The sequence below is a fragment of the Morus notabilis genome, unplaced genomic scaffold (genome assembly GCF_000414095.1).
Source record: "Morus notabilis unplaced genomic scaffold, ASM41409v2 Scaffold1428, whole genome shotgun sequence".
Lineage (NCBI taxonomy): Eukaryota > Viridiplantae > Streptophyta > Magnoliopsida > Rosales > Moraceae > Morus > Morus notabilis.
The window spans coordinates 162,417-174,994 of NW_010362485.1; the positions used below are offsets into that span (position 1 = coordinate 162,417).

The 12,578-nt window shown below is 36.8% G+C and overlaps 1 protein-coding gene across 1 annotated transcript; it reads left to right on the plus strand.

Moving 5' to 3' along the window:
• The first annotated feature begins 1,115 nt into the window (after positions 1-1,115).
• LOC21395348 (splicing factor 3B subunit 2) lies at positions 1,116-7,668 on the plus strand. The gene is made up of 18 exons (XM_010102260.2): positions 1,116-1,418; positions 2,365-2,484; positions 2,585-2,713; positions 2,803-2,865; positions 3,006-3,113; positions 3,617-3,694; positions 4,138-4,230; positions 4,341-4,427; positions 4,769-4,870; positions 4,957-5,076; positions 5,196-5,258; positions 5,597-5,736; positions 5,900-5,981; positions 6,093-6,151; positions 6,250-6,295; positions 6,880-6,971; positions 7,041-7,110; positions 7,233-7,668. Exons 1-18 carry the CDS (start codon positions 1,194-1,196, stop codon positions 7,302-7,304), a joined length of 1,749 nt encoding a protein of 582 aa, XP_010100562.1. The 5' UTR covers positions 1,116-1,193; the 3' UTR covers positions 7,305-7,668.
• The last annotated feature ends 4,910 nt before the right edge of the window (positions 7,669-12,578 follow it).

Here is a 12,578-nt window from a genome sequence, read left to right on the forward strand (position 1 = left end):
CGGCTTATCACCGGCAGTCTGCTCAAGGTTCCAAACTCAACGGTGGCAACTAAACACAAGGGTTGCGCTCATTGCAGGACTTAACCCAACACCTTACGGCACGAGCTGACGACAACCATGCACCACCTGTGTCCGCATTCCCGCAGGCACCCCTCTCTTTCAAGAGGATTCGCAGCATGTCAAGCCCTGGTAAGGTTCTTCGCTTTGCATCGAATTAAACCACATGCTCCATCGCTTGTGCGGCCCCCGTCGGTTCTCAGTTTATGTGAGTGAAAAAAATTGTTGTCAGTTATCACGTGCTAGTGACTTCACACGCGCCAATGACATAAAATACCAGTAATATCCTTTAAATTTGTGACATGTGCATGTATCATGCTGCTTTTTGTCAGTTTTATAACAGACGTTAATCAAATGTACTTAATTGTAACAGTTAAAGAGTGTGTTTAAAATTATTTTTGAAACTCTCAAAAAAAATTTTGTTCAATAAAAGTGTACAAAACTACTTTGTACACAAATCAGTTCACTTTTTAAGTTATTTTGAGAAATTAATACGTGTAATTTTTAGATTTTATTTATGTTTTTACTTTTACTTTAAATAAAAATAATGTTTTTATTAAAAGTATAACAATTATTTTAAAAACACAACAACCTAAGGCCCTGTTCACTTCGCTGATTCGAGTTTTTTTACAGTAAAAAGCTCTCACAAACAATCACATCTAACTTTTTTGCTACAGTAAAAAGCTCTCATATAAAATCACATCTCAACTCGAATTCTAAACTCGAATCAGCGAAGTGAACGGGGCCACCCAAAATAAATTTATGTTAATTGTTAAAATAAAAAATTGGGGAACAATTTGCTAACCACAACATGACATGACTAAAATCTTGATTCAGAATGATTCTCGATTTATGTGTATTTTTTATAAAAAAAAATACTGTAACGAATTACGAATTATAATCCAAACTATGATATGAATATACGAACCAAACGCACAGATATAGATATAGGTCCTCAGTTCTCACGTGCCAGTGACTTTACACGCGGCGGATGAGTTCCGATTTATATATAAACAAACTGCCATTATCCTTGGCAAAATCTTTCCCCTCTGTGTCCACGGGCGCTGTTCGTTCGTCTTCAACTTCCACTCTCACTCGGAGGCTTTCTTTGGATCGGAGTTCAGCCCTTTCCAAACATGACGGCGGAGACGCTTCCGCACCCAAACGGCGTCGTTCCGAACGGCGACCTCGATGTTAACCCTAGCTCCAACGCCACCAAGAAGTCGCGGGAGAGCGAGCGCCGTCGTCGGAGGCGGAAGCAGAAGAAGAACAAGCCCTCCAAGGCGCCCGATTCCGCCGCCTCCGGCGACGAGAGCGACGCCGCCGATGATGACGCGAAGGAGCACGTCAATCCCCAACAGGTTCTGTATAGATGTCACCTTGTTGCCTTTTCTTTTCGTTGTTTCAAGACTTCTGTTTAATGGCGGTGAGAAGTTGATTTCTAGGGTTTTTTTTTTATCGGTTTACTGGAATTAGGAGTGTCGTTTCGAGATTTAGGTTGGAGATGGAATCTGAGTTCTTTTGGCGGTGCATTTTTAGCTGGATCGACGGAATTAGGGTTTGCACCCTATGGCTTATTTTGATGAGCTGAGGATTTTCATCTTTGAGTTTGTTTGTTTGTGTTGAAATCAGAAGAACTCAACTAAATAGATTATGGAAGAACTAGAGAAGTAGAGAAAGTGTCTTGAAGAGCTAGGGTTTTTCCATGACGAGCTTTCAGAGGATGATTTTGGTTAAACAGTAGATTAGCTTGTTGTTTAGTGATACAGGGAATGAAAAAAGAAGAAGAAGAAGAAGAAGAAATGTAGGGAGAGAAGAAAAATGAAGCTGAAAGTTTGTGGAATTTGCCATTCTCCGCTATTATTTGAAATGGGAACTGGGGGAGAAAAAGAAAGGGTAGATTGAGAGATTAAGCGCGTATTTTGATCTAACATTCTCTTGTATATCATGCTTGCGTGTCTTTTCTATGCTTCTTCTTGATCTCTTTGTTATTTCTTCAATAGTTGAGTCACTGATCACATTTCTGTTTACTTTTAAAATTGAATCTAATAATCATAAGAAATGAAATTTTTTGTCGTTATCTTTCTTGACGGATCATAGAATGAATTAAGACAATGTTGATTGCTTTTTCCCTGTAAAGTTTATTTTAGAAATGGTATGAAATTAGCATTTTCTTTTCAGATAAATTTTACTGTCTAGGTGGATATGTAAATAGATTTGTTTAGGTGTTTTATCACCCTAGTAATTTGCCAGTTCTAATCAATAGGCATATTATGATAAACTTATTTTTATTTCAACAATTTTCAGATTGTGGATCAAGTTGAAGTAGAGTATGTCCCTGAGAAAGCAGAGTTAGAAGATGGTATGGATGAGGAATTTAGAAAAATATTTGAAAAATTCAGTTTCCAGGATTCTGCTGGTGCTGAGGTATGAAGTAATTATGTTATAGTCTTTAGAATGATACTTTCCCTTTGATATTCATTTTGTTGTGAAGAATATTACTGAGGCATTTCTTCCTTGCTCTAAGGAGGACAAGAAAGATGAGTCTGCTGAGAACACAACTGCAAATAAGAAGGCTGACTCAGACTCAGACTCAGAAGAGGACGAACAAGATGACCAACAAAAAGAGAAAGGCTTGTCAAATAAGAAAAAAAAGGTTTAGTGACCAATTTCCATTAATAATGAAAAATTCATTATAACCACTTATGTTGTGAAGCTGACGAAAGCACTTTTTATACCTTTCAGCTTCAACGGAGGATGAAGATTGCTGAACTGAAACAGATCTGCTCCAGGCCTGATGTTGTTGAGGTATGGATATATCTGTTGAAAATGCTTGCCCGCTCTCTCTTGCTCTCTAATTTAGCTTTCAGGGCTTGCTTTCTGGTTTCTACTTCTGCTTTTGTTTTGACCTCATTCCCTGGTCGTGTGCTGTGTTTATCCATTTTCAGGTTTGGGACGCAACATCAGCAGATCCTAAGTTGTTGGTTTTTCTGAAGTCTTACCGGAATACTGTACCTGTGCCAAGGCATTGGTGTCAAAAACGGAAATTTTTGCAGGTGAGCAATCCCTCAAGTTCTCACACTATTGTTTGAGATGTGCATGCAATATGCATGATTGATGGGTACAGGGATTAGATTTAGGTAAGATCACAGCAAATAAGGTTTCTCTTATATGTATATATGTCATTCTTGCAGGAGTGCGGCGGTCGGAAACTTGGAGCCTGGACTAGTAGGTGTTGGCTAAGGGCACCCTTGAATTATTATTTGTGTTTAAGATATATGCTAGAGTGGGTGGTGTTTATTTTTAATGGGGGATTTTTAACGCATGATCATATTTGCATCTTAGATTTGTGAATTATTTACTCTTGAGGTGCTGATTTATGTGCTTTGAATTTCAGATGCCTTTCTATTCTGCCTAGTGCTCGGGATGGATTCATCTATAATTTTTTATTTTTTTTTTAATAATATTTTTATGATTGAAATGGTTTTGATACAAGATCTTTCTTAAGGGTATAATTGAAAAACTTTGTATCTCATGGGGCATTCAATTCATCTTGCAGGGAAAGCGTGGTATTGAGAAGCAACCTTTTCAACTACCTGATTTCATTGCTGCCACTGGAATTGAGAAAATTAGACAGGTAAATTTTTATTAGTTTATTAGATTAAATTGAGTGCTTTGTCAGCCAATCTTCATCTATGTTTAGTCTACGATTGAAAAAGTAAATTGTTTTTATTTGTGTACATGCAAACTATCCTCTACTTCTTTTCTTGTAAGATTTTTTATAAGTTTTAAATCTAACTCTTATATTTTGAGATATAAAAAGCTAGAAGTAATGGTAGATGCCAATCCATTGACACCCTTTATGGAATTACACTGGATGAGTGGAAGTTGTACCCTTTAAAATTTATGGTGTAAACTGTGAATGATGAGCCGCACTGTGATTCTCCATTTGGTCTAGGCCTATTGTTTGCAATAATAAATTTTCTTCATCTTCTTGGGTTGTTCAATTCGATTTCCATTATGTCAGTTGGAAAGAGTCCACTTATATCTTCTGTGGCATCTGTGTGATTTTCTGTGTAGGCTTACATTGAAAAAGAAGATAGTAAGAAGCTGAAGCAAAAGCAACGAGAACGTATGCAGCCAAAGATGGGAAAAATGGATATCGATTATCAGGTTTATATTAACTGATATTTTATGATTGTATGGTCTTCTTCATGATTAAACATGTATTTTACATTATAGTTCCTTGTTTAATGATAAAACTTCTGATCTTGTTTATGTAGGTTCTCCATGATGCATTTTTCAAATACCAGACTAAGCCAAAGCTGACATCTCTCGGTGATTTGTATCATGAAGGGAAGGAGTTTGAGGTATCTTACTTGCATTGAGATGTGTTTTCATGTTCTTACCATATGTATCCTTTCTATGTCAGAGCATCTAGGTTCAAGTGAGTGAAAACCTCATGGACCTGATAGCATAGAAATTTTATATTATCCTGTTAGATGGTACCTTTATTTTGTCTCTTGAGGTTTGTATGTTGTATGCTTTCTTGATACGAGTCCCAATGAAAGTGGTTGACTTTGACCAAAGTATCAAATTTTTGGTTTTTCACATGTGATGAAAGCAGTGAAGTTTTTTCTGAATGTTTAGAGCAAACTAGCTAGGATTATAGTGATGTACCTGATTTATGTTATCTTTTTTGACATAACAGGTAAAATTGAGGGAAATGAAGCCAGGTATGCTGTCACAAGAACTGAAAGAGGCTCTTGGCATGCCAGATGGTGCTCCTCCTCCATGGCTTATCAATATGCAGGTGCGATTGGAACTCTCTCTCTCCCTCTGTTTTATTTTTTATTTATTTTTTAAATGCAGCTTGATATTCTGTTTCTCCCACCTCAGAGATATGGGCCGCCACCATCGTATCCACATCTGAAGATTCCTGGGCTAAATGCTCCTATTCCTCCTGGAGCTAGCTTTGGTTACCATCCTGGCGGCTGGGGCAAACCTCCTGTTGATGAAGTGAGTTTTCATATGCCAAGCATTTCTGTATTCCCCCTTTTTTTTCATATATACACGAGTATCCTCCAAATTTTCTCTTTTATTCCACAAGTCTCTTAAGTTTTGTGTTTTCTGGATAGTATGGGCAACCTCTGTACGGAGATGTTTTTGGTATTCAGCAACAAGAGCAGCCAAATTATGAGGTACTTTCTTATTTGCATAATTAGATAATCAAATATGTTTTGTTATTGTAGTTTGAAAATCATATGAGCTTGCTATTAGGAGGTTGTGTTGGCTGATATAAGACCATCAAATTCATGTTGACAAGATTGTTGGAGTGTCACTGATTGAGTTCATAAATATTTGAAAGAGAACTTTTTTCAAATTGCTGCAGCAGTTATAACATAATCCAATGACGTTTGTGTAAATTTTGATGCTGAACTAATGAAACTACTTGCTTTTGTTAATACTCTATTAATTGATTTGCTATTGGGAGATCTTATATTATGTTTGCTTAATCATTAGTTGCTTTATTGTTTAGGAAGAGCCCGTTGATAAGACAAAGCATTGGGGTGATTTGGAGGAAGAGGAGGAGGAGGAGGAGGAAGAAGAAGAAGAGGAGGAACAAATTGAGGAAGAAGAATTAGAGGATGGCATTCAATCTGTCGATAGCTTGTCGAGGTGTCAGAATTATTTTGTGATCTGTGTTGTTTCGTTATTATTCTTCTTGGAATTGAACCTTAAGTGCCCTGGAAAATTGCACCTTCCAAGATTATTATTGTGCCTGTACATGGTCGCTGTTTTGTCCATCTATACTAATATTCCATTTTTTTTTTCCTCTCAGCACACCTACTGGCGTTGAAACACCTGATGTTATTGACCTTCGTAAGCAGCAGAGAAAAGAACCTGAGAGGCCTCTTTATCAAGTAAGTTAGCTGTTAGCCAATTGGAAAAATTGCTTTTTTGTTAATTTGTTTCCTCTCTTCACCATGTATTGAAAATACTGAATTTGATCTCTTATCTCTCGTGTTTTTTAGGTACTTGAAGAAAAAGAGGAGAAAATTGCTCCAGGGACGTTACTTGGAACCACCCACACGTACGTGAATGGTTTTTTTTTTTTTTTTTTTTTTTTTTTTTTCCCCGATGGTATTATTGATAAACGTGTTTGGATATGCCCTTTTTTTTTCCCTGCAGTTATGTGGTTGCTAGTGGCGCACAAGAAAAGTTGGGTGCCAAAAGGGTAAGCAAGGCTGTCTTCTGTTTTCCGTGTATGATATGTGGGTGCATCTGCAACTGACTTTCTTTCACGTGTCTTGTAAAGTTGCCATTGTCTTCTGTTTTCTGTGTATGATATGTGGGTGCATCTGCAACTGACTTTCTTTCACGTGTCTTGTAAAGTTGCCATTGTCTTGTGTTATCTTTGTTAATGGCTTCCAACATTTTAAGTGCACGTTTGCAGTTACTACCCCTCTGATGTTATGCTAAGACTTAAGAGACATGCTCGTTGCAAGTTACTTGTTATTCTGCCTTATAGGAGCTACTTATTCTGTTTGAATGTTTTCTGGTGTTGTGTGGATTTCCAACAACTTAACCCCCTTCTTTTTTTTTTTCTTTTTTATTTAAATCTTTTACAACTGGGATCCATTGTAGAACATCTATAGAGCAGTTATTATAATCCCAATCATCCTTTTGTTTTGCAACTATGTGGAAGGTGTTTTAGAGAACAAAACTGGTGGAAACAACCAGAGGGACTCCTCTTATTTATTTTATATGTTACTAAGTTCTGTCTACCATTAGTTTATTCATTGGATGTTCTGGCTGTAGGTTGATCTGCTCAGGGGTCAGAAAACCGATAAAGTGGATGTCACTCTGCAGCCCGAAGAATTGGAAGTCATGGAAAATGTTTTGCCTGCAAAGTAAGTAAAACCCTAAACAATGCTATTATTAGCCCCTGGCAGTTAGTCTCATATTGGTGCATTTTGCAGATACGAGGAAGCAAGGGAAGAAGAGAAGCAGCGGAGTCAGCGGGAGGATTTTAGTGATATGGTTGCAGAGGTATGCCACTTCTATATTTTCACTAATGTACACACAGATAGTTTTGAGGAATAGAAATATGTGCAAACTTTCTCACGGTTTATTAATAATTCATTTAACCATTTAAATATGTTATTATGCAGAACGAGAAAAAGAGGAAGCGTAAAATGCAGGATAAGGAAGGTAAATCCAAGAAGAAGGATTTCAAGTTCTAGAGTTCTAAATTTGAGACAGTGAAGCTCACTTTTCTTTAGTAGAAGCCAGTCTCATTTTCCATGGATCAACTGCAAGAACCCACCATTTTGGCGAGTTAGTTTTAGTTGCATGAGACGTTAGCAATGTTACACCTGGTAGTCTCTTTAGCAACTCTGGTCAATGATTTATACAAATGGCAAATGTAGTGTATCAATTATCCTTCACCTTAATGGAAAATAAGATATGCTATGAATTATGACGGATTTATGTGTTTCTTTGCCAAGTAATTGGAAAAGCTGGGATGAGATCTTTTACCGACTTTATATTTGTATAGACACAGACGTATTGCCAAGTAAGATTTGAATCAAGGGTGCTTATCATGAATGGTAAGGGGAATGGAAATGCGATTGGTATTCCCTTTTTCCCTTTTTCTAGTTAATTAATGTTTTTTAACTTGAAAAATCAGAACGCATGTTTTTTATTTGCAAAATCAGAATGCAAATTTTGTGAAGCCTTACATGATTGGAGAAATGGAACTAGTAAAGGGATTCTCAATGCTAAATTACTCATTATTACAAGTTTAACAAAATCAATTGCTTATTTGCTATTTTTGGCCAATCATGTGTTTTATGCTCAAGAATATTTTGGTAAGGAAGAAGGGCCCACTTGCCTACACTTTTAATTTATGGCATAGGGTGATCGTTCCTAGAACTTGAGGCTCTAATCAGTGTCGTTTCGTTTTCACTAAAAGGGAAAAAGCATTCCACGCCAAAAGTAAAAGAACATTTATAAAGATTCTAAAGAGTAGTGTGTAGTGATTGTTCATGTTCATCACTTTGATTAACTTCTTCGCCGTTAAGAAACTTGTTTGTGCTCTTTCCTTTGTCCTGTATTGTGATACATGCACCGGAATATGGACGTGGCAAATCTCACATCAAAACTTTAAATTTTCTTGCTTGAACACACGGAGGCACGTCATTGAATTTTCTTGTTCAAAATTTATTTCCCGACTACTAGTCATCTCTTACAAATCACAAGCCAAACTGTTCTTGGTTTTCTTTTTGTAGTGCAAGCCTTTTTTGAATGAGAGTTTAGCCAACGTGGACCTCTTATTTGATGATAAATAAGTTTCTAATTTTATTTGCTTTACTTAATTATATTTTTTTAGTATAGTTTAGATATTCACACGACATTATCTTTTGAATGGATAGAATACCAATGATGTTATCACTTATATCTCTCGAACTCGACAATTTTGTTGAATAAACTGTAAGCTACGTCTCAGCCTACATTGACTATGGTCTAGGATTAATTAGCTACTTTACATTATTAAAGTCTCGTTCACTTTCCGGATTCGAATTTTCAATTCGAGTTGAGATGTAATATTTTCTAAAAGCTTTTTATTGTAGCAGAAAAAGTTAAATGTGACATTTTTTAAGAACTTTTTACTGTAAAAATTTAAAATTAAAAACTCAAATCGGTGAAATAATCAAGGCCTGATTGATGACAAAAAAACCAATGGCGAATTGTACATCGAGTGTGATGCACGTGATGGAGGCAAACGGTTGTTGTTAATGTCGCCTACTTTTCTTACACCCTCTTCCTCTTGCATACCCATTTTCCAACATTCGTGGGGGCCATCTTTACATTCTCCACTTTGCTCTTGTGCTCTACAATCTGCGCCAAAACTAATATGTACATATTGTGCAACACAAGAGTCGCTTCCTTATCGGTATTACGTCTCTGTCAGGTCCATTTCAACCCTGACCTGATTGCTGTCAATAAGCATATGATTGAGCTGTTGATCCACTCGATTCTTCATACTAGAAGAATTATTCTGTACAAATACGTAAAGACATTTAATTTTAAATCATTAGATCTAATCAGAATCGTTGTACATAACATAATTATACCTTAGATGTTTTTTCGTTCTATGTGATTGGAATACTCTTTAATACCTTTTACGAGGCTTTCTAATGAATTCACAACCCGCCTTACGATTGAGGAACTCCTATGAAACAAAATTTTAAACCTTTTCTTTTGAAGGCGTAAGAGAATGGAAACACACACAGTTGGTACTTGTTGATACCTGATTTTGTACCAGATCCATTTAAGGGTCCATGCCTAATCATGGCATCACACGACATTATTAGGCTTACTTCGTGGATCCACGTTATGCTCAGGAAACACCCGTGGGTTGTGATTTGGTGGATCATGTGTAGTCAAGTAGGCTCGTTTGTCGTTTAATTCGATTAAATTTAAATCCCTTTTGGGGGGTTTTTAGTTGTAATCGGATTAAATACAAATGGGTGATGAAGAATTTCTAAAAAGCCTTCCTCCCGTCCTTTTGGAAGCCTAAAATTCCTAAGTCCACACCATAAAACTTCCTCCTCTTCATTAAGGTTGATTCTCAGTGTTTAGACTCAAACGGAGGCTCTACCCGCACCAGACATGCCTAATGGAGGCTACCTCTGTGATAGGCATGTCTCCCGGAGCATCCTCTTCACATCCAAGTATGCCTAACAGAGCTGTTTTCGTGTCATACGTCATTCCTTTGGACTTCTTTTCGCCCAACTCACCATCAGAGCAATCTTCGCCTGGAGCATGCTTACCCTTCGGAGCAACTTCACTTGGAGCAGCCTTCGTTTGGAGCATGCTCACTGTCGGAGCAGCTTCATTTGAAGCAACTTTCGTATTATAGCCAACTTGATGACTACTCAGCCAATATCGTGTAGACCATCTCTGACAAGGTTTGACATGTAATTAGACCTCTGAAAGAGGGAGTCAACATAGCATGAAGTTGATTCAAACACTCTTGAGAATTTCAGACCTTGGAACTCTTCACATCGGCTTCAAACCCAGAACTTTGCCTCTAAGTCTTTCTATTTTCGGGTCTTTTTTTTTGTCAATCCGGAAAGTCATCTGATCGCTTTGCTCCAAAGGGAATTGTGTGTGTAGGTCTTCGTTAGAGCGCCGCCGATTGGACTTTAGAGCAGCCACCATGAACCTTTCTTTCTTTTTTCGAACCAACTCTTTTTCAACCCCGGAAAGGCTTTTGATGACTTTGCTCCATTTAGATTGCGTATGCATGCTTCCTTAAAGGCGCCGCCGATTCACCCCTAGAGTAAGTTCCCATGAGTTTTCATTCTATTTTCGGCTAATCTCCTCTTCAACTCCGGAAAAGTGCTAGAGGGCTTTGCTCCATCAGGATTGCTTGTGCTGTTCGTCAGAGCATGTTGTAGGAACCTCCGGAGCTGCCGCCAAATTCCTACCAACTTCACCTATAGATACCCTCATATTCCTCATTTCAGATGTCGAGAGAAAGACCTGAAGACTCGAGAACTTTGAGCCCCCCTTTTTGACTTCTATCATCTTCCATAAGCTCTCCTATTTTTCTCAGATAATTCTCTTTAGATCACTCCTTCTAGACTTCTTTAGTCTCTTGCTACAGAGACTTGAAGTTCTTCAAGTTCTTCAAAGTTCTTCAAAGTTCTTCAAAGTTCTTCAAAGCTTCCAAGTGTTGACAGTCATAGAAACTCTCTCAAAACACTTTTTGATCCATTTCCACCACTATCACAAAGTTCTTTGAAGTTTCTTCACACATTTTTCGGCAACGTTTAAGTTTTCATTTTTGAGGTGACTTCCGCTCACCGTTGGAGCAAGTGCTCCGAGCGTCGTTTTCACTCTCAGAGCAACATGCACTGCTTTTGGAGTTCTTTTTACCAGAACCTTATCCACCTCACCAACTCAACTCTCACTCTCCAACAAGCCCTATCCACTACTTGAGTCACCATCTTCGCTTCTGAAGTAGCCCGCTCTTGTCTCTAGAGCACTGCTCTATCAAGGCACCTTCGGCCTCCTTTTCTCCATCTCTATCAACTATTTGGTTGCACATCTCACCATTCTTCATCTCCAGAGTTCTTTCATTTGTGTTTGCGGATTCTTTAACGTATTTTATAAGGCATTTTCATCATTTCGACAACAAAGAGAGTCCTAGGACATGCTTTCTTCGGCCTAGCCGACCCCATTTTTTTGTCGGAGGTCTTGTCATCATCATCTACTTTAAAGCTTGGCCACGTCGGATCCGCTTCTGACAAACCGCGTACTTACGCGTGTCAATCATGACACGTCGACACTCTGAATCTATCGGACCCTGACAGTACTAATAACTTAATCATCTAAATCCGGAAGAGGAAGTTCATGTTAGGAAGAATGAGGGGAATCAAAATCGATAGTATAAATTTTCAAGTATAGAATTTAATAGCATATTTTACAAATATATATATATATATATATATATCTCGAAACATTCTGCATCTGGTCTCCTTTTGTTGTAATTTTTAATTTTTTTCTTCAATAAAGTACAAAACCTGACATTTACTTTGATTATTTTCGGATTATGTAGTGGATGTTTGGTTTATAGATTTAGAATCATGATTTAGAATCATTAATGAGGGGAATCAAAATCGATAGTATAAATTTTCAAGTATAGAATTTAATAGCATATTTTACAAATATATATATATATATATATATATATCTCGAAACATTCTGCATCTGGTCTCCTTTTGTTGTAATTTTTAATTTTTTTCTTCAATAAAGTACAAAACCTGACATTTACTTTGATTATTTTCGGATTATGTAGTGGATGTTTGGTTTATAGATTTAGAATCATGATTTAGAATCATTCTTGGTTTACGTGTGTTTTTTGTGAGAAAAAATACTGTAACGAACTAAGAACCATAATTCGAACCATGATACGAATTCTCATATCAAATACCCCAATAATTTGTAACAATTATTTCAGAACATGCTATTTATTACCTTTTCTGTTAATGCTATTAGTTGCTACATTTCCAAGCTCTGAAATTAATTAAAAGTGGAAGAAAATGTTAAACTATTTGCTTCTTAAAAAAAAATTGATCTATGGAAAGCAATGCTTACCGCGGATCCGTGATGCAAATTCATGCTTAATTATATTACTAGTTAAAAACACGTCCTGTGCACTTGTGTATTCAATGCGTTACATTTTTTTATACAAAGATCTAAAATTTCTTCTAAAATATTTTTTAACATATTATTTCTTAAGAGTTTAATTTCGTAAAAAAATAAAAAATAAAATATTTGAGTAGAGCATAGTTAAGACAAACAAAAGTGGTATTTCAGCAAAACACAATATTTTAAGTATTACATAAAAGAAGATTAAATTGCAGAAGAACATTTAGCAAAAAAGAAAAAAAAATAGGGATTAATTTTAAAAAGAACATTTTAATAAGTGCAAAGTGAGGAAAGAG